General features: G+C 47.5%; 1 protein-coding gene across 2 annotated transcripts; it reads left to right on the top strand.

Annotated features, from left to right (window-relative positions):
• Window positions 3,021-17,687, top strand: SERPING1 (serpin family G member 1). Of its 2 annotated transcripts, XM_005660873.3 has the most exons (8): window positions 3,021-3,167; window positions 3,671-3,751; window positions 4,707-5,172; window positions 7,611-7,745; window positions 9,388-9,591; window positions 9,786-9,925; window positions 15,851-16,070; window positions 17,189-17,687. In XM_005660873.3, exons 2-8 carry the CDS (start codon window positions 3,695-3,697, stop codon window positions 17,440-17,442), a joined length of 1,476 nt encoding a protein of 491 aa, XP_005660930.1. In that variant the 5' UTR covers window positions 3,021-3,167; window positions 3,671-3,694; the 3' UTR covers window positions 17,443-17,687.

The following is a 25,870-nucleotide window of genomic DNA, read 5'->3' as shown; positions in this document are numbered from 1 at the left end:
GAAAAGTAAAAGAATTCTGAGATAACAGAGCTTAGTTATAATACTGGCTATTGCCCTATAGGGCTATAACCTTTGGGGTTATCATTATCTTCTCCTCCAAATGTTTCCATTTCACTCTCATCTCTCTTACACAAAAAATATTTGCATCTTAGCCTTTGCTGCAGGTCAACATCTGACGTTACAAACTCTGGGCCCTGATCCATTGCAAATAAGAAATCAAAGAAAGGAGTTCCCATCGTGGTGCAGCAGAAACGAATCCCACTAGGAACTATGAGGTTGTGGGTTCGATCCCTGGCCTCGCTCAGTGGGTTAAGGATCAGGCTCTGTCGTGAGCTGTGGTGTAAGTCGCAGACGCGGCTTGGATCTGACATGGCTGTGACTGTGGCATAGGCCAGCGGCCACAGCTCTGATTAGACCCCTAGCCTGGAAACCTCCATATGCCCGTGGGTGCAGCCCTAAAACAACAAAAAAAATAAATAAATAAAAATAAATTAAGGAAAATTTTTTTCTCCTCCAATGGTATTCCTCAGAAAGTCTTAAAGAGAGGATGGAGCCCCAGGGCCCAGACAGTCTTTGCGTGTAATAGATCAACCTCTCCCTGCACCTACAGTAGTGCTCGGTGGTGCTGTCTGTGGGAGAACTGAGGATTCTCTGTGTTCTGAGAAACTGGTGACCCTGACCCTTCTGTCCTAGTTCCAAGTTTGGGGTATTCTTTCTTCAGAGGAGAAATTACAGGTGTATAGATTGTGAGAGCGTTCCCTCGCGGCACTTTGCACCTTCTGAATCTGAGAACAGACCTGAGAGCGAAAACCTGATAAAACACTCAAGAGCTTTAGGGAGAACCTGAACCTTCTCCAGCACCAGGAAACACAGGGAGGAGAAGTCATGGCCACATAGGGGACATGGGGAAAGAGTCTCCTGCGGGCCCTCGCTCCTCACCCATTAGAAAGGGAGGTTCTCAAGGGTGAGAAACCCTGGACTTCCCCCCAGGGGTTCAGAAAGGACTGAATTCACAACCCTAGGCTGATGGCCTATGGAAAGCCCACACAAAGAAGAAATTCTGCAAACGTCCTGCTCAACCTCAGGCCATTCATAAAGCCAGAAAAGGACCAGTGCCCTCCACCAGAGAAGGGCTTCGGCTTTGCTCCAGCTTGATCAGACAAGAGTCTCCCCAAAGCAGAGACACCCTCGAAATGTCCAGCGTGAGGAGACGGCTTTGGCCAGAGAGCTGAACTGTCTGAAGGAGGTATGCCCACACCCTGGGAAGACCGCTCCCCTGGTCCTTGTCCTCCCTGAGACTCTGGTCCTCAGAGCCCCTCACTTCTGCAGCTGGACACGAGCTGTTCATTCTGCTGCTGGCTCCAGGCTATAGCTGCTGTTGTGTGCCAGTATTGCCTAGGGGGTAGTACAGGCTTCCTGGCTCCAAGAAATGTGGTCCACATCTCAGCTCTGTCACTTTCTAGCTGTGCGATATTGGGTGAATCAGATAATTTCTGTTGAGTCTCATCTCTAAAAAAAATTCATTTAAGACGGGATTAATATTAGCACCCACTTTCTAGGTGTCATGAGAATTAATGAGGGGGCGAAATGAGGTTGTTTTCCACCACCTTCCTTTTGTTTGGCTGACCCATGTCCCAGAACCCACAAGTTCAAGGACCCCAGGTCAGGCCTTGTAGACGGAAAAGTGGCATTGTGTGTTCGGCTGTTCCAACCATGGCACTGAACTTCCCTATAATTTAGGAAGGTCCCCAGTGGCTGCAGGAAATGAAGCACCTGCAAAGCCAAGCACAGTCCTCTTGAGTCTTTTCCAAGGACCCACCTCCCCACCCCCACCCTGTCAAGGAGACAGCAAATATTCTCTTTCCGGTTTCTGCCTCCAGTCAGTCCTTAGAGTAGCAATTCTGGTGCTAGCAGCCACCTGTCCTGAGTGTGTCAAACAGGACAGGCCCAGCAGTGAGGTGATCACAGGACATTAAAGTTTTATCATTAGGTCATCAGAGACTGCCTCGTTTTGCAGAGGTAGGGTTGCCAGATTTAGCAAATAAGTTTTGCTATACAGAGTTAGTCTAGTTAAATCTGAATTTCAGATACTCCCCCCCCCCAATATTTTTAGTATAAGTATGCCCCAATATTGCATGGGACATATTTCCAAATAAATTTTTTGTTGTTGTTTATCTGAAATTCAAATTTAACTGGATTTCCTGTATGTTATCTGGCAACCCTGAGAGGGGAGCTAGGTGCTGAGAAGGAAAGCAACTAGCCAGGGTCACACAGCAAGCCAGGTCTCACAGCCAGGTCTGCTGGCTCCCAGGCTACGCCCTACCACCCCTCATCACACACACCCCAACTTTCTGTTTTTCACTTAAGGTGAATACTTGCTGGGCTGTGTGCCTCAGATTCCTCCTCTGTTGCACAAGAAAACCACTTGTTCCAGCTCCAGGCAGAGAAGCACAACACCCAGGGAGGAGAGCAGGGGCGAGATTCGGACTTCCGGAAGTGGGGTCCAGGCTTATCTCCAAGTGAGGGCGATCGAGAGCCAGCCACTTAAGTGCTGCAGGGCACGAATGGAGTTCCTGGGCCAGGGATCAGATCCGAGGCATAGTCGAGATCTACGCTGCAGTTGTGGCAACGTAGATCCTTAACCCGCCCAGAGGTGCTGGGGACTGAACCTGCATGCCTGCACTCCAGAGATGCCGCTGATCCCATTGCACCACAGCGGGAACTCCCAGTTTCTTAGCTACCAAATGGGCCTATTTCCCAACCCTTACTTTGAGATGGCCAATTCCCGGAAAGCTGGTTGCTTTGCAAACTGTGGAGCACATTTTGTGTCAGTGCTGTCCCCATCATGACCCACGAAGATGGAGGAGGAGCTTGGGTGTGTAGAGCTGAGAGCTGCACCCAGGCTTCCCCACTCCTGGCTCCCAAGGGGCTTTGGGCTACATTCCAGAACTTGCTTGCAAAGCTGGACCAAGTGGTTCGTCCCATCCTGATTTACAGGAATTCACACCAGTGATCAATCATCCTTAATTTGTAACTGGGCAGTGTCCTGGGCCAGCCAATAGCTGAGACCCAACCCCCACCCCCACCCCACCCCACCCTCCCTGACCCTGTGAGACTGTCCACTCAGTCGGCTCTGAAGCTGCCCAGTGACCAGGAGTGGGGAGCAGGTTTGGTGCTGGGTCTGGGGGAGTTGGGGGAAGGAGCTCTCTTCATCCTCCTAGCCTTCTTTCCCTCCCCCAGTGCCGCTTAATCTCTGCAGACCTAGTAGGCTTGCTGCCACCTAGGCTTCTGCCTCCACCCCCCTTCCCCTCCATCTCCATCCCCAGGGCTGCCGTGCCCAGCCCCTCTGGACCTCCCCTCCTCCCCCTGGCCCGGCCTCATTGTTTGGCTAAAGCAGGACCCTCTGGATGGAACAGATGGACGGAGACCCGGGTCCGGGGCGGGGGAGGAAGGGCCAGCCGGTGCCGGGAAAGGGAAGCGGTTTTGGGGAAAACAAAACAGGGGGAGGAGCCAGGGAGAAGGTGGCCCCGGGAGGGAGGCGGGAGGAGGGGGAATTCGCAGAGAGGGGCTCGGGCCTGGAATGGAATGAGGGCGGGCCCAGGGGTGGGGTAGTAGGAGGCCCCCTAGGCCCGAGGCTTGGAGCTGGCACCGACGCTGCCTGGCCCTGCAGGTCCGGGCTGACGTCGCCGCCCAGATGGCCTTCAGGCTGACCCCGCTGACCCTCCTGCTGCTGCTGCTGCTGCTGGCTGGGGTGAGTGGCCCCTTCCTGGGGTGGGGGTGGGAAGTGGGGGTAGGGGTCGGGGCTGAGGATTAACCCTTCAGGCTCCGGAGAATGAGGAGAGCTCCTTTTGGGATTAGCAAATGTGACCCTCGCACAGGAGTTCGTACAGAACGTGGAAAAAGCGGCGAACTCAGGCCCAGGCAAGGTCTAATTCTGACTCGCTATGGTGCCGGCTGTGCTGGCCTTGAGCCAGTTACTTCTCCGAGCCTGCCTGCCCTGATTCACAAAATGGAGAAATAAAGCAGAAGGATCAAAGAGGGCAAGGAGAGGGACAGCATTTTTTGATATTAAAATCGAGGGTTTGGGGAGTTCCCTCGTGGCTCATTGGGTTAAGTATACGGCAGTCGCCACTGCTGTGGCTCTGATTCCAAATGTGGCATGGGTTCGATCCCTGGCCAGGGAATTTTCAGATGCGGCAGGCATTGGCCAAACAAAAAACAAAAGCGAGGGGTTTGTTCAGGAAAACTGCGTTGTGAGGGTGGGGAGGTGGGCTGCCGAGACCTAAGCTCTCCACAGCGGTCTGGGAGGTCAGGGGGAACAGATGAGCCCAGGAGAAAGGTGGGTGGTACTTTGGCCTGTGCATTCAGGGCACGTGTGGAAGCTGGCATTGGCACTGGCCTTGGAGATGCATCAGATGATGTACTCAAGGGGTCTGGCATCAGAGACCAAAGTTTGACATCTAGTTTTGCCTCCTGCTTCTGTAAGACTCTGGGTAGTTAGTTCATATATCTTTTTTCTCAGTGAAATGGGATAATCCATGCATGGTCTGAAAGAATTAGCGGTGGTGGCTCCAGGGCAGGCCCCTCTCCCACCAGCCTTTCCCGAGAATAATTCTCTGGTATCCCACCTTCTCTTCCTGTGTTGAGTGTATGAAGGGCATTGTGCCTTAAAATGGAAGAAAGAAAGAAAGTCTCTTGAACCACAGGATAGAGCCTCCTCAACCCTGAATGATGTCAGCCATGTGGATCCAGGGAGCTCGGAAGAAGGGAAAAATGAAGGTGATATCGCAAAGGGAGATATTTCCAAGATTGTATCCATTCAACCCACCAAGAGCTCTTCCATCTTCCCAACCAACCTGACCATCGTAACAACCAGTGCCACCCAGCCCGTCAACCAGTCCACCACTCAACCCATCGAACCAACTACCCTGCCCACCACCAAGCCCTTCTTGACCACTACCGAGCCCTTCTTGCCCACTACCAAGCCCTTCTGCCCAGTGCCTTCCATCTCCTGCCCCGAGGAGAGTCATTCAGCAGAGGCCGTGCTGGGGGAGGCTTTGACCGATTTCTCCGTGAGGCTCTACCATGCTTTTTCGGCAATAAAGAAGGCAGGGACCAACATGGTCTTCTCCCCATTCAGCATCGCCAGCCTCCTCACCCACGTCCTGCTCGGTAAGAACTCGGACTGTGTTGTCTCTAGGGCATATGTTAGATGTTCCCATGATGGGCCTATCTACCTGGAGACCTGCAAAGCTTCCTCAGGAAGGAAGCTATAAAATTGGGCTATCTTGGGGGAGGGAATCTTTTTATTCTCCAACATTCATTGATTCTTTCATTTAGCAATGATTTCAGAGGCACGATGGCTTATAAAATCCTATGGCCTATACAAGAACATATACAATAAAGTACCATCTCCCAACTGTGGTTCAACGTAAGGCGATAAGGAAGATGAATTAGAAGGATGTAGGGAGTTCCCACTGTAGCTCAGTGGGTTAAGAACCCCACTAATCTCCATGAAAATGTGGTCTGATCCCTGCCTTGCTCAGTGGGTTAAGGATCTGACGTTGCTGAAAGCTGGTCACAGATGTGGCATTGCTGTGGCTGTGGTGTAGGCTGGCAGGTGCGAATACCATTCAGCTGCTAGCCCGGGAACTTCCATATGCTGCAGGTGTGGTCCTAAAAAGAAAAAGAGAGAGAGAAGGATGTAGAGTAGAATCACAATAGTGTTGCTTTTTAGCTGTGTGACCTTGGGCAAACCGCTTAACTTCTCTAAGTCCTTGTGTGTAAAATGGAAATGGTTGTAGTTACCTAAAAAAAATTAAGCAGATGGCCCAGTGCCTGACTTGGTAGGACATCAAAATGTTAATCCCTCTGCATTCCTGAGAGACAACTGTCAAGTGCCATGGGGTAATTACCGTAGGAATGGCACAAAGTGCTCCAGGCAGTGGGGACAGAGCTGTCGCTCCAAGGAGTTATTCCAGGAAGGCTGCTAGAGACAGTACAGTGAGCTCATAAGAGCCTTTCTTCTGGAGTCCCAGAATCCTAACACCCCTAGCCTGTACCCACTAGATGCCAGGAGCACCCCACTCCCAATTATGACAACCAAAATGTGTCCAGACATGGCCAGATGTCCCTTAGGAGGCACATTACAGTTGGTTGGTTTTAGTTAATTTCTTTTTCTCTGTTTTGGTTAGTTTCTTTATTGCCCAAAGATATGGCTTGACTCCTTTCTCCAGCCTCCATTTACTAACTCTGTGATCTTAAAATGAGTAAATTGCTTACTCACTCAAACCTCAGTTTTCTCATCTGTGAAATAGGGATCGTAATTGTCCTTCCATAAAAGGGTTATTGTGAAGAGTCAATGAGATAAGACAGGAGAAGCACGAGTTAAGAGCTTCATAAATTTTACCCACAACAAGAAGATATGTACAATGAATGTTTAATAATAAATAACAGGGAGTTCCCGTCGTGGCGCAGTGGTTAACGAATCCGACGAGGAACCATGAGGTTGCGGGTTCGGTCCCTGCCCTTGCTCAGTGGGTTAAGGATCCGGCGTTGCCGTGAGCTGTGGTGTAGGTTGCAGACGCGGCTCGGATCCCGCTTTGCTGTGGCTCTGGCGTAGGCCGGTGGCTACAGCTCCGATTGGACCCCTAGCCTGGGAACCTCCATATGCCGCGGGAGCGGCCCAAGAAATAGTAACAACAACAAAAATAAATAAATAAATACATAACAGAAAGAGTATCAACCACCCATCCACTTTTATGATTCTCTGTCTCCTCTTAATAGTGATCTGGTGTCACTGCCTATAGAATGAAACTTTGTAAACCCAAATCAACTAAGTAATAGTTAATGTGGGCAGGCAGTGATTGGACCAGGCTTTGGATGATGAGTAGTATTTAAAAAAAATATTTTTTAATTAAAGTATAGTTGATTTACAATGTTGCGAATAGTTGGGGAATTCCTGTTGTGGCACAGAGGAAATGAATCCAACCAGTATCCATGAGGATGTGGATTCAATCCCTGGCTTTGCTCAGTGGGTTAAGGATCCAGCATTGCTGTGAGCTGTGGTGTAGGTTGCAGACGCAGCCTGGATCCTGCATTGCTGTGGCTGTGGCTTAGGCCAGTAGCTACAGCTCCAATTTGACACCTAGCCTGGGAACTTCCATATGCCACCACGGATACAGCCATAAAAAGACCAAAAAAAAAAAAAAAAAAATTAGGTAGAAGGAGCTCTCCAGTAGTGCCGTGGGTTAAGGATCCAGCGTTGCCACTGCAACGGCTTGGGTCACTGCTGTGACATCAGCTCAGTCCTTGGTCCAGGAATGTTCACATGCTGCATGCACAGCCAATAAATAAATACATACATAAGTAGATAAATAAAATCAGGTCGAAAAATGGAGAGAGAAAATATTCAAAGCCCTAGAAAATCCTCTGATAATTCATAATTCCCCACCCTTCTCTTTCTGACATGTGTTATCTTCCCAGACTCCTCTAGCTCTGATGATGTATGATTTCCCCACCCATCCCAGCGTGGTCCCTCAACCCTGGCCCCCAGCGGTGCTGTCCTCCACTCCTCCTGCAGGTCCCCTCATCTCAGCTGTTTCTTTCAGGGGCTGGGGACGAAACCAAGGGAAACCTGGAGAACCTCCTCTCTTACCCCAAAGACTTCACCTGTGTCCACCAGGCCCTGAAGGCCTTCAGGTCCGAAGGCTTCACCTCAGTCTCTCAGATCTTCCACAGCCCAGGTGAGTGCCCTGGAAGGAAGGCCGGTGCCGAGCAGGGTCCTCAGGATTTTGATGGAGACCCAGCACTGGGGGAAGAGAGGACAGAGGGAGTTTAGGACTGGAATGTGGGGGTGCAGGGCAGGGCCTCAGATAGATCAGGTGGCTTCACTGCTGAGACCTTGGGCAAGTCATTGGGATTCATCAGCTCTGTTTAGAGCAAGAATGTCCTTCTTGGTTCAGTCATAGATAGGGCGAGAGGGCTCTAGACATAAAACAGGCAAAAAATGTTTGCTAATCTTGGTTCAGGGGAGTCTTGGGACTCCTGTTCTCTGTGCTTTGTGCTTTTGTGTTATATGAATTGGTCATCATTTACCTGCATTACATTATTAGCTAGGTGAGAAGAGCAATAAGCTTCCAAAATGATCTCATGCAGTTATTTCAGATTTTATCCCCCAGAGCCCTAGGGCTCTGCAGAGCTGCTGCAAGAGTCCTGGTGGGAGTGAGAAGTTAGGGAAGTTGAGTGGGGAGTGACCACTTAACCCCCAGGCCACTGGGGAACTCCAGCCAGAGCTCTCTCGTATAATGGGCTTCAGATATGACTATATTTGAAATCTTAATTCTACCGAGTTTGAAAATTACAGATTTGGTGTGATACCCTCTTCAAATAAGGGGAGGAAAAATTCCTGTCTTTTTTTCTTTTTTTTTTTTAAACTATAAAGGCAATACTTGGAATTCCCTGGTGGCCCAGTGGGTTGAGGATCCAGTGTTGTCACTGCTGTGACTTGGGTTTGGTCCAGGGCTGGGAAGCTTCTGCATGCTGCAGGAGGGGAAAAAAAAAAAAAAAAAAAAAAAAAAAAAAAAGCTGGAATTCCTGCTGTGGCTTAGCAGGTTATGAACCAGACTAGTATCCATGAGGATGTGGGTTCCATCCCTGGCCTTGATCAGTGGGTTAGGGATCCGGCATTGCCGTGAGCTGTGGTGTAGGTCACAGATGAGGCTTGGATCTGCAGCTCTGATTCGACCCATATGCTATAGGTGCGGCCCTAAAAAAGCAAAAAAAAAAAAGCAAAAAACAAAAAAAAAAACTTTTTAGAGATGGGAAAAATAGAGCTCAGAGGTATTCAAGAAACATTGCATGTATTTATTTGCTGTCAATCAGTTTTCTTCTGTCTTGCTAGTTTGGTGGAAAGTGCAACTGCATTCAATATTATGTATTTAGTCCAGGAAAAATTTCTCTTTCAAATGCTTATTTTCTTTAGTGGACCCAGGCTTCGGAGAGCAAAACCCAGGAAGTCATCAGAGCCTTCCACTGAGGCTGGAAGGCAGAGTCTGTTTCCTGCTGAATTAAGGGAAGAAAAGGGGGAAAATACAGGCAAATGGGAGTAAGATCTCAAAGAGTTCCTTTGCCAAGTCACGGTCACATGGCGAATAGAGTCAGCAAAGGCCTAGGATGACCTCTCCTGCTCTTAGCTCAGGATTTGCCTTCTCTGGGCCTTATTTAGCTCAGCTGTAGGATGTGGGGCTGGACCCCTGCTCTGACGTGCTGTCTTCATTGGAGCAAGTGGAAAGGGTGATGGGAAACCAGCTCCCTTTCCAGGCCTGCTCTTGGCAGAGGAGAGAATGTTCAGGAAACTCATGCCTCCCTCTCTTAACCCAATGCCAGACCTGGCCATAAGGGACACCTTCCTGAATGCCTCTCAGAGCCTGTATGGGAGCAGCCCCAGAACCCTGGGAAATGACAGTAATGTCAACTTGGAGCTCATCAATGCCTGGGTGGCCGAGAAGACCAACCACAGAATCAATCAGCTGCTGAACAGCCTGCCCTCTGAAACCCGCCTTGTCCTCCTCAATGCCATCTACCTGAGTGGTAAGGAGGCCCTGGACCAGGATGTCTCCCCATCCCAAGTCCTCCTTCTCCTCCTGGCTTAAAACCCACCCCACCTCAGAGGCCACAACCAGATCCCACGGTACCTGTCCCAGCCCTTGCTAACAGACCCTTGAACGCCCCTCCATCCTCTCCCCACCCGCTTTAGAGTAACCCTGCCCCACTCTTCCCTCTAGCCAAGTGGAAGGTAATGTTTAATCACAAAAAAACAAGTTTGGAGGCCTTCTACAGCAAATCCTCTGAGATAAAAGTGCACATGCTGACTAGCAAGAAGTACCCTGTGGCCCATTTCACAGACCCAACTTTGAAGGCCAAGGTAAGTTCTTGGCTCTTCCCACTTCTGCTTCAGAGTCTCTTGCATGTCTTGATTTCTTTTCTGCTACCATCAGTTTGGGGCACACCCTTACTAATTCATCCTTTCTTCTCCTTCCACCTCTGTTTCCACCCTATCTTTTCTCTCTCTCCCCTCTCCAGCCTTGGCCGAGGCAGGCATTGTATATTTGAGATTGGAGAGTAGGATTCTAAAGTTTCTTCATGTATCTCTACTGCAATAAATGGCAAAAAGTGAGTCATGTTCCTATTCTGTGCCTCTGTTTCTCTTTCCAGTCAACCTACCAGTAGACCCTGCTGCCTCAGTAACCCTCTGTGGGTGGGTGTGTATCTGTGTATAGATAGCACGCATCTATATGTGTACACCCGTCTGGGTGTATCCATGTGTTCATGCATGTGGTAAGTGCATGTGTTAAATGGCTTAAGGTCCTTAGCAGAAATTACACAGTATGATTTTTTTTTTTTTTTTTTTGGTCTTTTTAGGGCTGCACCCAAGGCATATGGATGTTCCCAGGCTAGAGGTTGAGTCAGAGCTGTAGCTGCCAGCCTACACCACAGTTCACAACAATGCTGGGTCCTTAACCCACTGAGCAGGGCCAGGGGTCAAACCCACTTCCTCATGGATGCTGGTGGGTTCCTTAACCGCTGAGCCACAGTGGGAACTTCAGAACAGTATGATTTCAATGGATGAGGAGGGAGGGAAGACAGAATATGGAGCCCAGAAGATTCTAGTTAGTGAACTGTCTCATACCCAGTGACCAGATATTTCTGCCTTGTTGGGACAGCAAGACACAGACCTATGAGAAGGAAAACAATGGGAAATACCCAGTGGCTTAGTACTGGGCTGAGAAGTAAAGGATCTGTTCTGGAACATGCCAGGCTTATTTCCCCACAGGAGCTTTCCCCAGCTTTTCTCTGTCTGGACCCTCTTCCCTCCGATTTTCACATCACTTGTTCCTTCTGCTCATCCGGGTGTCAGCGAAAAGCCCACCTTGGCAGAGAGGCCTTCCCCCTCCTGAAAGTAGCCTCCTCTTGACCCTGTAACATCACCTGGTATTATTATAGCCTTGGTACTTATCACTGTCTGAAATTATGTGGTGTATTTGCTTATTTGACTGCTGTATTGTCTATCTCGCTGAGATATTATCTCTTTCCTTCAGAACAGAGAGCTTACCTGTTTTCTTTCCTACTATATCCTCAGGGCTTAGAACAATGCCATATGTAATAATAAGTGCTTGTTATGTTTGCTGAATAAATAAATGAATTCCACTTTAAATGAATTTGATGGAAGTTGCTAAAGGCAGCAACTCAGGATGAGTAGCTAGGAAGACTTCCTACGGAGGTTGCTTTTGACCATTCTTAACCATTCACGCATTTTACTTCTTTCTTTGTCTTTTTCTTTCTTTTTTTTTTTTTTTTTTTTTTTTTTTTGTCTTTTTAGGGCTGCACCCACGGTATATGGAAGTTCCCAGGCTAAGGGTTGAATCAGAGCTGCAGCTGCTGGCCTACACCACAGCCACAGCAACACGGGATCTGAACTGTGTCTGCAACCTGCACCACAGCCACAGCAACACCAGATCCTTAATCCACTGAGCAAGGCTAGGGATCAAACCCACATCATCACAAACACTGTCTGCTTCCTAACCCACTGAGCCACAATGGGAACTCCAGATTCATGCATTTTTCCGCCCTTCTTACCACCCCTCCCTATACAATGAATTTGAACATTCCCAACAATTTAACAGAGCTAGAACAACATGCTCTTTTTAATGTAAAAAAAAGGGGGGGGTTTAATGTAAAAGGAAGAGTTTTATGCACTATTTACAGTTCAATGGTTTTTAAACAAATACTTGATTTAATATATATTATAAATTCAAAATCAAATTTTACCTAAGCCTTTAAATTTTAAGCTGACTTTGTTATATTATTTATAATAATTTTAGTAAAAAACTCTTTCATTTGTTCTTCAGTTAAGTAAGCCACATGGAACGGATTAAACTCCTTTAAACCATTTGTTTCACTTACAAATATGGTTCATTAATATTCCCATAAGCATTTTGAACTTATGTATATGCTTTTAAAATATACTTTATACATTTAATATACTTGATTTTCTTTCTTAGCATGCAAATACCTGACAGAACAGAATTACAATCCTGCTTGGCCATATCTTCCTAGCACCTAAAGCCCACTTGTGAATCGAAAATTAAATTTGGGAGTCCCCACTGTAGTGCAGTGGGTTAATGATCCAGCTTGTCTCAGTGGCATTGCTGTGTTTTTTTTGTTTTTGCTTTTTAGGGCTGTGCCTGCAGCACATGGAGGTTCCCAGGCTAGGGGTCCAATCAGCTACAGCTCCTGGCCTATGCCACAGCCATAGCAATGCCATAGCCAAGCAGCATCTGCAAGCTGTACAGCTCACGGGAACGCCGGATCCTTCACCCGCTGAGCGAGGTCAAGGATCAAACCTGCCTCTTCATGGATCCTAGTTGGGTTCATTAACCCCTGAGCCACGACAGAAACTCCAGCATTGCTGGTTTGATCCCTGGCCTGGCACAGTGGGTTAAGGATCTGGCATTGCCACAGGATGTGGCTCAGATTCGATCCATGGCCGGGAGATTTCCAGAGGCTGTGGGTGTGGCTGAAAAAAGGAAAAAGAAAAAATTAAATTTGGAGTTCCCATCCTGGCTCAGTGGAAACGAATCCAACTGGGAACCACGAGGTTGCAGGTTTGATCCCTGGCCTCGCTCAGTGGGTTAAGGATCCAGCTTTGCCGCAAACTGTGGTGTAGGTCGCAGACGTGGCTCGGATCTGGCGTTGCTGTGGCTGTGGTGTCGGCTGGCAGCTATAGCTCCGATTGGACCCCTAGCCTGGGAACCTCCATATGCTGCAAGTGCAGCCCTAAAAAGACCAAAAAAGTAATAATAATTAAATTTGAAGAGTAAAACAACTTTCAGCCAGCACTTCAACATCATTCTCACACTGAATGACATAATCCCACCCAGTCTTGTTCAAATCACAGTTTACTTTGTCATTCCCATACTTCCTTCTGAATTTCCCTGGAACTTAAAAGAGTATTTCCCCAACTAAGGGATGTAGGTTTACCAACTCAGGTATACGGATGGTACCAGCTGGAAAATTCCAGACCACAACATGGTAACTTTTTTGGTCAGAGAGGCAGGGTCCATAGCCTACAGGCATGAGGGGTATGTACTGCCGGCTAAGTGTACCTTCTTTAGAGCCTCTGTCAATAGGGACCCCATGTCCAGCCTCTTCAGTTGATAAATGGGCTTACAACCTTCTTCTTCTGGGCCATTTAAAAAAATGTTATTGTATATATTTGACTTAACCATGTAGTGTTAGTTTCAGGTGTGCAGCAAAATGAATCAGTTACACATAAACATACATCCATTTTTTTTTTTCAGATTCTTTTCCCATATAGGTTATTACAGAATACCGAGTAGAACTCTCTGTGCTATATAGTAGGCCCTTGTTAGTTAATGTTTTTTGGTCTTTTTTTCAGGCCACATCCACGGGATATAGAAGTTCCTAGGTTAGGGGTTGAATTGGAGCTGCAGCTGCCAGCCTGCACCACAGCGACAGGAACGTGGGATCCGAACCACATCTGTGACCTACACCACAGCTTATAGCAATGCGGAATCCTTAACCCACTGACTGAGGCCAGGGACCGAACCCAAATCCTCATGGATACTAGTTGGGTTCATTACCACTGAGCTGCATTGGGAACTCCTAGTTAATTTTTTTAATAATTTTTTTTTTAATGGCTGCACCTGCAGCATATGGAAGTTCTCAGGCCAGGGATTGAATCCAAGCCACTACCGCAATCTGTGCCACTGCAGTTGGATTCTTACCGAACTGCACCACATCAGGAACACCTAGTTATCTATTTTATATATAGTAGTATGTGTCTGTGAAGCCCAAACTCCTTATTTATCTCTCCCTCCCCACGTTTCCCCTTTTGTAACCATGAATTTGACTTTGAAATCTGTGAGTGTGTTTCTGTTTTGTAAATAAGCTCATTTCCATCTTTATTTTGGCTGCAGCTTGATGTGGGATCTCAGTTCCCAGACCAGGGATTGAACCCAGGTTGCAGTGGTGAAAGTGCTGAGTCCTAACTACTAGACCACCAAGGAACTCCTATATTATTTTTTAATTAGTTTCCACATATAAGAGAGATCATATGATATTTGTCTTTCTCTGTCTGATTTACTTCACCTTGCATGATAATCTCTAGACCCATCCATGTCACTGTAGATGGCATTATTTCATTCCTTTTCATGGCTGAGTAATGTTCCATTGTGTATATGTACCATATCTTCTTTATGCATTCCCCTACCAATGGACATTTAGGTTGCTTCCATGTCTTGGCTATTGTAAACAGTGCTGAAATTTATGGGCCATCTTTTCAAGTTCCAACAGTCTATTGTTTTCAGCTAATGGCTTCATGGCCCAATTGAATTCTAGATTATTCTTCCATCTCTCAACCCCAACCATAATACCGTTTTCTTATGTCTTGTTAAGTGTAGGGTTTCACAGTCTTGGCACAGTTGACATCTTGGCTTGGATAATTCTTTGTTACAAGGTGCTGTCTTGGGCATTGTAGGATTTAGCATCATTCCTGGCTTCTACCTACTAGATGCCAGTAGCACTGTGAGCCCCTGTTTCTGCCACCTCCAAGCACTGCCACATGTCCACTGGGGGCATACTTGCGCTGAGTTAAGAACACCCTTGTATTGGACCTGTGGGTCCTGCCTTTCTCTCATACTTTTCTCTGGACACCAGTTCGTCCTTCTACCGGCGTATTGGAAAGGGAGGCTAGAATCTACTTTTACACGACCTTGACTGTCAGACCAAGAGGTTTATACTTAATCTCATAGGCAGTGAAAAGCCATCAAAAGTCTTGGGAGTTCCCTAGTGGCCTAGCAAGTTAAGGATCTGGTGCTGTGGCTTGGGTCGCTGCTGTAGTGCAAGTTTGATCCCTGGCCTGGGAGCTTCTGGGTACCATGGGCACTGCCAAAAAAAAAGTCTTTAAAAGGACCGACCTGAGGAGTTCCTGTCATGGTTCAGTGGTTAACAAATCTGACTAGGAACCATGAGGTTGCGGGTTCGATCCCTGCCCTTGCTCAGTGGGTTAAGGATCCAGCGTTGCCATGAGCTGTGGTGTAGGTTGCAGACTCGGCTCGGATCCAGCGTTGCTGTGGCTCTGGCGTAGGCTGGTGGCTACAGCTCCGATTGGACCCCTAGCCTGGGAACCTCCATATGCCGCGGGAGCGGCCCAAGAAATAGCAAAAAGACAAAAAAAAAAAAAAAAGACTGACCTGATAACTGTGGTGGTACATTATACACAACATACCTGAGAGGAAGAAAACAGGGCTCAAAGAGATCAAATTCTTGCCTGTATTACAGAGCTAATCAGTAATAAAATCAGGGAGTTCCCATTGTGTCTCAGAGGGTTAAGAACTCAACTACTATCCATGAGGTGGGTTTGATTCCTGGCCTTCCTCAGTGGGTTAAGGATCCAGCGTTGCCATAAGCTGTGGTGTAGGCTAGCAGCTGTGGCTCTGATTCAACCACTAGCCTGGGAACCTCCATATGCCGCACATGCAGCCATAAAAAGAAAAAAAAATTAGAGTCAGGATGTGATCTCAGCCTATGAGATCAGACATTCGTGCTCATTCCTCTGCATCTCACCAGCACAGAGTTAGACCAGCACCCTTTACCCAGCTGGCACCCCCATCTCATGGCAAAGTTTAGGAGCCTTGTTCTGTCTGCTGCTTTTTGAAACGGAATGGATGGTCTCAACTGACTGGAGATCAGCCTTGGGACCCAGAGGGTAAGAGCCAGGCGAGAGCCGGGGTCAGGAGCCTGATAAGGTGCCTCTCTTACTCTGCAGGTGGGTCGACTGCAGCTGTCTCACAACCTGAGCTTGGTGATCCTGGTGCCCCAGACCTTGAAACACCGTCTGGAAGACATGGAGAAGGCCCTCAGTGCCCCTGTCTTCAAGGCTGTCATGAATAAGCTGGAGTCGACCAAGTTCTATCCCACTCACTTCATGATGCCTCGCATCAAAATAAAGGGCAACCAGGACATGCTGCCAATCATGGAGAAATTGGGTGAGCCCTGGCAGCTTGGGGTTGACCCTAGGCCATCAGAGGAGAAGAGGTTGCTGTAGGGGATGGGGTGGGGGCGGGCCTTAAAAGTCTTTTTTCACATCCATCATCTCATTTGGTCGCTCAACCCTCTGAGTTAGAGGGGCAGGCAGTCCCACTGGATTATTAAGGAAGCTGAGACTCGGAAAGTTCGCATGACTTCCTCAAGGTCCCTTGAGCTAATTGGAAGTGAGCCAGAACCCCAGACCAGGCCTCCAGCCCTCCCAACTGTTTCCTTATGGTTCCTTATGACACAGACCCTGGGAACAGGTGACCGAGGTGGGGTGGATACTCTTCCCTCAGAGACATTGCATCAAACTCAGGTACCCCCTGGAATATGCAAGAAGCTCTCTAGGTAAAAGGGTCTGAAGGCTTCTGAGTTTAGGAGAAGCAACAGATACTCCATTTCCTACCTTTGGACCTCACTTCCTGACCTCTGACCTCCTATCCAAATATATCACTTCATTTTCTGCTCTAGAACTTGATTCTACTAATAGATGATCTAGGTTCCTAGTGTATGAATCCCACCCTTGTATATGACCTCGCTGGAAAACATATGTCCTCTTTCTGATATATTACCCCACTCCCAAGGTCCTTGTTGATAAAGAAGCCACGGAGTCACTTTTCAGGGTTTGGGGGGCTGGGGGCAAGACCTCTCACCACTTGAGAGAAAGTAGTGATTGAAGTAAAGATGGTACCCTGAACTGAACGAGAAGGCATGATATCTAATTGGATAAAGGGGAAGAGGGGCGTTCCTGCTGGGGCGCAATGAGATCTGTGGGGTCTCTGGAGCGCTGGGACATAGGTTTCCTCCCTGGCCTGGCACAGTCGGTCAAGAATCCAGCGTTGCTGCAGCAGCTCTGGTGTAGGGTTGCAACTGCAGCTCAGATCTGATCCCTGGCCTGGGAAGTCCATATGCCGCGGGGTGGCCAAAAAAGGAAAACACACACATACAAAGAGGAGGAGGAAGAGAGTATTGGAACTTGGGAGCAACCCAGAAAATTCAGGACAGGTGTCTCCAGCAGCCGAGGGGTTTGTGCTGGCCTTAGACTCATGTTTTTTTTTCTCTGATTATGCCCTAGAATTCTTTGACTTTACCTACGACCTCAACCTGTGTGGGCTGACAGAGGACGCAGATCTGCAGGTTTCTACGATGCAGCACCAGGCCATGCTAGAGCTGATGGAGACGGGGGTGGAGGTGGCAGCAGCCTCGGCCTTCTCTGTGGCCCGCAGTTTGCTGGTCTTTGAAGTGCAGCAGCCCTTCCTTTTCGTGCTCTGGGACCAGCATCACAAGTTCCCTGTCTTCATGGGGCGGGTGTATGACCCCAGGTCCTGAGACCTGCGGGGGGGCCAACTAGGGCAAGTCCTTCCCCTCTGGCTTCAGCTCTCTTGGTTGCAGCTCTGGACTTGCCCCCAGCCACCTTCCGCCTCAGGTCTGCCCTCCACCTGAAAGGCTCCCCGGGGGTCTGGTGAGGGGACCTGCTTCTACCATCCCTTCCCTGTGACTCTCTAAAGCACTTTTTGCAGCTTCCTCTGGTACAAATACAGCAGACTCTACAAATAAAACCTGGCAGACCTTGACTTCCTCTCTCATTTGCCTTTGAATTTTAGAAGACAAGGGCTTCCATGTCCCCTGTATCAGCTAGCTATTGCCGTGTAACAAGTGATTCCAAACGTAATGGCTTAAAACAGCAACCATTTATCATTTAACGGAAGTCTTGGGATTGGGGCCGAGTGGTCTTGCGGAGCTGGGCTAGACCTGGCTGACTTTCCCTGGGCTGGATCATACACCTGTAGTTGGTGGGTTGGTGGGGGCAGTGAGTGATCTCTGAGGGCCTCAGCTGGAACATTTTGGTGCGTCTCTGTGTGTCTCCTGCATCCTTCCAGCAGTGCTAGGGTGCAGTGGCTGCTCTCTAGGGTGAGGAGTCAAGGATAGGCAGTCTTTCTCATCCACTGCACCTCTGCTTGCATCAAGTTTACCACTGTCCCATCAGCCAAAGCAAGGCACGTGGCCAGATCTGGCGTTGGCGTGGAAAAGCACTACAAAGGAACTAGAGTCATTAACTGGGGACTTTTCATGCAATCCATTTATCACAGCCCCCATCTCACTTATTTGTTTACAACAGCTGTGACAACAGTAATAACAGTAGCCAGCATTGTTGGGAACTCACACAGGCCGTCTGCTAAGAGCTTTGCAGACATTTAATCCTCACAACTAGGATTTGGAAGCACATCCCTAGGACTTGGGTCTGAGCACATAGCCTCTATCTTCTACAGCTCTGCCCTTCTATCTTTAAGTCCTGCCTTTTCTTCATATTTTATTTGGCCAAGCAACTTACTGAGTACCTAACGTGTCAGGCATTATGCTAAAATGCAGAGGGTATAAAAATGACTTAAACGTAGTTCCTTCCTTCGAAACTAGAAGTTCCCATTGTGGCTCAGCAGGTTATGAACCCAACTAGTATCCATGAGGATGCGGATTTGATCCCTGCCCTCGCTCAGTGGATTAAGGATCTGGCGTTACTGTGAGCTGTGTTGTAGGTCGCAGACACGGCTCAGATCCCGCATTGCTGTAGCTATGGTATGGGCTGGCAGCTTCAGCTCTGGTTCAACCCCTAGCCTGGGAACGTCCATGTGCCACAGGTGTGGCCCAAAAAGAAAAACAAAATAAAACAAAACAAAACCTAAGTTTGTTGTGGGAGACAGAGAGGAAGATAGATTTTAACACAGAGAATTTTTTTTAGTTTCTGAAGATGTCCCTAAATTTGTTTTCCTCATTTCCAACTTCTACTCCTAAACTCACAGATGTTCCAGCTCTTAGCCCTTCTGGCTCCCTCTTTCCCATCCCTTTTCCTTCTTATCCCGTCTTTTTGCCTCAGTCTCCTGTCTCTCCCTTTTCTTCCATCCCTCCCCCAGTGCATCTGTCTCCTCTTCCACTCTTGGCCTCTCATGTCAACCCTGACATGCCGACTGACTTTGGCTTTCGTCCTGCAGGTCTGGTCCTCCACCAGCTCTGTCACACACTCAGACGCTCAGGTTCCCAACCACAACCAGCCCAGGCGTATGTCTACTCTCGCAGGACTACATGTGGGGATTCAGGCAGCAGTCCACAAACATTTCTCAAGCATCTGCCCTACATGGAGATTTGATTTTCAGATAGTCTCAACTTAGATCAAACCAGTCCTGCCTGAAATCTTCCTATGGGATAAGTGTTTTCTTTAAGATCATCAAAACCAACCTTACCTCCTTGCTGCACCCACCCTAGAGACTTCAGCCACCAGCAGGATCTGGCTTCCCTCTTCCCCCTCTTACAGGATACCCTGGTGATGGGAGAAATAGGCATGGGAGGGCAGTGTGGTAACTGACGTGCTCAAAGACTTGTAAGCCAGACCTGCAGCTCTCTGCTCTTTGGGCTGGTCTCCTTCTCTTGGCTTGAGCTCAGGGCTGAAACGAAGGGTGGGAGGTGACCCAAGCTTCCAGTGTGCTCTCTCTAGTTTATGTGTGTTCTGGTTGAGGTCAGTGGTTTCAGAGAGGGGAAGAAAGAAGGCATGGCTCATCTCTTGCCCTGTCATTCACCTACCACTGCTTGCTTGCGGCTCTTAGGACGTGTTTAACGACCTGGATTCCCAGTGTGGACTGTTTCTGGGGCAAGACCTCAGGATGCCTGGTCCCAGGTCAGAGGACTTCCATGCAGCCAAATAAGAGTCACCCACATTTCACTGATAGCGGGCATGGGAGGGTCACCCACATCAGGCTTGCTTTGCAGAGTGATCTCAGCATGCCCTTCCCTTCTGGCCAATCTCTCAGGCTGCTAGGAAGATGCTGATTCCTGTCTAAGGGACTCCTCCTGTGTTGATTTTTTTTTTTTTTTTGCCATGCCCACAGCATGTGGAAGTTCCCAGGCCAGGGATCAAACTCCAACCACAGCTGTAACCAGAGCTGCAGCAGTGCAGTGATAATGCCTGATCCTTAACCCTCTGCACCACTAGAGAACTCCTACACTGATTCTTTTTTTTTTTTTTTTTTTTTTTTTTTTGTCTTTTTAGGGCACACCCAAGGCATACCGAAGTTCACAGGCTAGGGGTCAAATCGGAGCTGCAGCCTCCGGCCTACACCACAGCAACAGCTGCACAGGATCTGAGCCGCGTCTGAGATCTACACCACAGCTCACAGCAATGCCAGATCCTTAACCCACTGAGCGAGGCCAGGGATCAAACCCTCATCCTCATGGCTACTAGTCGGGTTCTCTACCGCTGGGCCACTAGGGAACTCCCCTACACTGATTCTTATGCGAGGAACTGCTGAAAGCAATCACCTCCCATTTTAGGGAGATTCCCCCTCCTTGGGGAGGCCCTGACATGATAAAGACTGTGCCAACCCAGAATTTGAACAAGAAAGTGATCCTGATCCACGGGCTTAGAGCTTTCCAAGTTTTCTGAACCCTCCCCAGCACACTTTGAGCCAGGTATTATTCCTGTTTATGAGGTAAAGAAGCAGAAACTCAGAAAGATTAAGTAACTATCCAAAGGTCAACAGCTGTAAATTGACCCCATGTTGTCTGAATTCAAATGTACTAGGTGGCTTATTTGGCCAGGTTTATTTCATTTCCGCCCTAACTAGACTATAAATCAGATCTGTGGGGGTTTTGTTAATGCCCTTTGCCATACGCTCCGTCAAACCTATCAGAGTGTCTTACACTGAAAAAAAGAAAATCTGTCAAGTGAATGATTGAATGAATGAATCACCACATCCAGGTAGGGGGAAAGAGGAGATTCCTTTTTTCTTTTTTATCTTTTTTGGCAGCATGTGGAAGTTCCTGGGCCAGGGATCAAATCCAAGCTGCAGCTTTGACCTGCACCTGCAGCAACACTGAGCTTTAACCAGCTGCACCACTGTGGGAACGCCAAGAGGAGATTCTTATACATCTGGAAGGACCAGAAAAATCTGGGAGTGAAGAAAATTTAAATATTTTTTGTTGTGAAGCTTTTTGTTTGTTTGTTTAGCTTTTTAGGGCCACACCCTCGAGGTTCCCAGGCTAGGGGTCGAATCGGAGCTATAACTGCTGGCCTACATCACAGCCCCAGCAATGCAGATTCTGAGCCATGTCTGCGACCTACACCACAGCTCATGGTAACACCGGATCCTTAACCCACTGAGAGAGGCCAAGGATCGAACCTGCATCCTCATGAATGCTAGTCACATTCGTTAACCACTGAGCCACGACAGGAACTCCGTGAAGATTTTCTTGTAAGAAAACACATGTCACTTTGGAGGGGGTTGTTTGTTTAAAACAATAAACATTTCTTTAGCTTGTGCATCACTGAGTCAATAAGGGCCTGGCAGGTTGAAGGTGGCCTTGGTTATATGCCTGCTGCAATCGGCTGGGAGAGGTTAGCTGGAAGGGCTGAGGAAAGGTTTGGTTTTGCTGGGCTTGATAGATTCTTCCCTAGAGCTGGAGCCTTGGCTGAGATGAATCAGCTGACCAGCTCTGCTCTATTTGGTCTCTTGTCTTCCAGGAGGCCGGTCTGGCCTTATTGAAATGGAGGTTACAGGGCTCTGAGAAAATGAGCAGAAACATGCATGGCCTCTTGAGTTTGAAGCTAGGAAGTAACAGACTATCACTGCCTCATTCTATCGGCCAAAGCAAGTCACCAGGCCAGCTTAGATTTGAAGAGTCAGGAAAATGTGTCCACTTTTAAAGAAAAGATCTGTAGATCTTTTCACTTTGCAGAGGGCATGCATATAAGGAAGCATGAATAATTGTGGCCACTTTTCCAGTCTACCACACTGGTCTTATGTACATGTAGATAAAGCATTAGCAACGTTCGCCAGCAACTTGCTACTCTGAGATTTTCATTAAAGAATCAAGAACTTCGGAGTTCCCTTTGTGGCGCAGCGGAAACGAATCCGACTAGGAACCATGAGGTTGCAGGTTCGATCCCTGGCCTTGCTCAGTGGATTAAGGATCCGGTGTTGCCATGAGCTGTGGTGTAGGTCGAAGATGTGGCTCGGATCTGGCCTTGCTGTGGCTGTGGCGTAGGATGGTAGCTACAGCTCCGATTAGACCCCTAGCCTGGGAACTTCCATATGCCTTGGGTGCGACCCTAAAAAGACAAAAGAGAAAAAAAAAGAACCAAGAACTTTTGTCTAGGGAGTTCCCTAGTGGTCTAGTGGTCAGGACTTGGTGATTTCACTCCTGTGACCCAGGTTCAATCCCTGGTCTGGGAAATGAGATTCAGCTGCTGCATGCTGTGGCCAAAAAAAAAAACAATTAAAAAACCTTTTGGTCTCTGTCTTTATAATATTAGAAACAACTTACTATGTGAAATTTCATGTTGCTTGCATATAATTTTACTCTTCCTGGGAGTTCTCTTGTGGTGCAGTAGGTTAAGGATCTGGTATTGTTGCTGCAGCGGCTTGGGATGCAGCTGTGGCATGGGTTCAATCTCTGGCCTGGAAACTTCCACATGCCAAGGGATTAGGCCCCCCAAAATTCTTTTTACTCTTCCTTTTCTGCTATCTGGCTGGCATACTTCACAACCCCCAGGCCTCCACCCACAGGTGTCACTTTTGTGAAAAAAGACATGGGGCCATACATTCATAAACACACAAACTAAGACCCTCACCCTCTCCCAGCCTAACTCTGGGACAGGCAAAATTCTAGAGATCTGCTTCCCATCCCCAATGACACAATCCTCCACTCATGGGTTTGGTTGAGGGTGTCCTGAGAAAGAATCCTGAAGAGTGATCAGGACGACATTGCAGTTAGTCCTTGCGGCCACATGGTGGCACTGTTGAAAGTTTGTCCTGTGCAGACCCTTGGACACATGAGTGGTTCCAGATTCTTATACAGTGAATGTGGGAATTTAAACTTTGATTCCAAAGTTAAGTTTACACTTGTTCAGCTGCTCTTTCCAAAAGATCAATACGTTTAGGTTCTGCCTAAATTCCAGAAGGCTTTGGACCTGAGCCACATGCAGTGTCAGAATCAGCCTGGTCCCCTTAGGTCTGGGGTTGAGAACCAAAATAGCAGCAAAAAGTACCAAACATGCATTGAGCATTTATTCAGCTGAGAAATTTTCATGAGTTACATAATCTCACTTTTTTCTCTTTTTCTTTTGCTTGGGCTGCCCCACGGCATATGGAGTCCCGGGGCCAGGGATCAGATCTGAGCTGCAGTTGTGACACAAGCCACAGCTGTGGCAAGACAAGATCCCTAACCTACTGTGCCAGTTTGGGAATCGAACCCGGATCCCGGCACTCCTAAGATGCCACCAATCGTGTTTCGCCACAGGAGGAACTCCCATAGTATCATTTAAGAGGAGATCATACTTTATGAAAAAGATACATTACTGAAGACATCAGATAGTTTGATTTACATAATTTAATGCTATATTTTTCCAGAAGAATACTTGTAAAAGGTAAGAAGTGGAATCTTCAACCACTGTAGAATATATTTGCCTCTGTGCTATTTTTTTATTTACCAAACCCTAAAAATCTCATGTTTCACAGAGTAGGCATTTCTAAATTAACTTCTTGGCATGTTATGACAGTTACTTGGGATTTTTCATAGTGTTTTATCATATCTAACTTCCATTACAAAGTTATTGATTTTGGAGAGTGTTCTCTGGCACCAACACCACCACTTAATGAACTCTAAAATAAACTCATTCCAGGATACGGGGAATATTTTAAATGACAATGTTGAATATTAGAATTATAGGCTAATAGCGCTTTAGTCACCAAGGTCACGATCAGAAATTGTGATACATAAACACAGTTTGACTCACCTTGATGGCAGTTATTTACTTTTGTCAGCTCAAGTGACGCTGTCATGGAGCAATAGTTGTAAACAGTCTACAAACTGCTTGGCACACCAATTTTGGTTTTTTTGTTTTGTTTTTCTTTGCTTTTTAGGGCCACACTCCCGGCCTATGGAAGTTCTCAGGCTAGGGGTCAAATCGGAGCTGCAGCTGCTGACCTACACCACAGCCGTAGCAACGCAGGGTCTGAGCCTCATCTTCAACCTACACCACAGCTCACGGCAATGCCAGATCCTTAACCCACTGAAAGAGACCACGGTTCGAACCCACATCCTCATGGATACTAGTTGGATTCTTTTCCACGGAGCCAAGACGGGAACTCCTGGCATACCAATTTTGAAAGCATACAACCTGATGCTTTTCGTTTTTTTTTAACATAGGAGGCTTCGAAGTTTTCCAAATTTGCATAATTCAAATGTACATAGTATATGATAGCACCATGCCATTTTCGTCCCCTTTTTGTTGATGGAAAATGAAGTTTTAGAGAGCAATTAATCTACCCTGAAGGCCTCATAGCCGATGAATAGTGGAGTTGGGAGTATATCCTAACACTGCTTAGTAACCTAGATTCCATTTTTCTCAAGGCAGTTTTATAGAGACCTAACTGGTATTCCTCTTCTTTCTTTCTTTCTTTTTTTTTTTTAGGGCCACATCTGTGGCATATGGAAGTTCCCAGGCTAGGAGCCAAATGAGAGCAGGAGCTGCTGGTCACAGCACCGCCAGATCCTGGGTCAAGGATCAAATCCAAGCAGGAGCTTTGACTACACCACAGATGCAGCAACTCCAGATCCTTAACCCCCTGCACCCAGGTGGGGATTGAACTGGTGACTCCACAGACAAGCTGAATCATTAATTTACTGCACCAGAGCAGGAACTCCTTTACTGGTATTCTTTGTCCTAAGCCTTGGTTGAAATATACTCATCCATTCCCAAAATCTCTCCATGATTTTGAATCTGAAGAAGAAATATTGGGGAAATAGGAATGCCCTTTATCCCAGAAAAAAGCCTTGTGCAAATTGAAACACCTCTTTCATCCCAACTTGCTTTGGCTACCAGGGACCTCAGGGAGGGCCATGGACATGTCTCTTATTTCCTCCCTCAGGATAGGACTGCCTCCCTGTCAACTGACTTCTTCAAATTGAAAGTCTGCTTCAAGTGACCTCGCAAAAAATCTAGCATTTTACATAAACCTCCCATCGCATATTCATTTATTTATTTTTCAAAGTATTGGGTTTTTTGTTTGTTTGCTTCTTAGGGCCACACCTGTGGCATATGGAGGTTCCCAGTCTTGGGGTCCAATCAGAGCTACAGCTGCCAGCCTACACCACAGCCACATCAGATCTGAGCTGTGTCTGCGACCTACACCACAGCTCACTGCAACGCCAGATCCTTAACCCACTGAGCAAGGCCAGGGATCAAACCTGCAACCTCATGGTTTCTAGTCGGATTCGTTTCTGCTGTGCCACGATGGGAACTCCCAAAGTGTTTTATTTTTTAAATTTTTCATTATAGTTGATCTATAATATTCTGTCAATTTCTGCTATATAGCAAAGTGACCCAGTCATACATACATATATATATATATATATACATATATATACACACACATTCTTTTTCTCACGTTATCTTTTTTTGTTTTTGTTTTTGTTTTGCTTTTGCTTTTTAGGGCTGCACCTGTGGCATATGGAAATTTCCAGGCTAGAGTTGAACTGGAGCTACAGCTGCTGGTCTACACCACAGCTCACGGCAACACCGGATCCCCGACCCGCTGAGCGAGGCCAGGGATCGAATCCAGGGCCTCATGGATACTTGTCAGTCAGGGTGGGGGGTTCATTTCCACTGCACCACAATGGCAACCCCCCATTATCCTCTGTCATGTTCCATCACAAGTGACTAAACATAGTTCCCTGTGCTATGCAGCAGGATCTCTCATCACATAGT

The sequence above is a fragment of the Sus scrofa genome, chromosome 2, assembly GCF_000003025.6.
Source record: "Sus scrofa isolate TJ Tabasco breed Duroc chromosome 2, Sscrofa11.1, whole genome shotgun sequence".
NCBI classification, from domain to species: domain Eukaryota; kingdom Metazoa; phylum Chordata; class Mammalia; order Artiodactyla; family Suidae; genus Sus; species Sus scrofa.
Note: the sequence above shows the minus strand (reverse complement) of the source record. Positions and strands in the feature narration are given on the sequence as shown.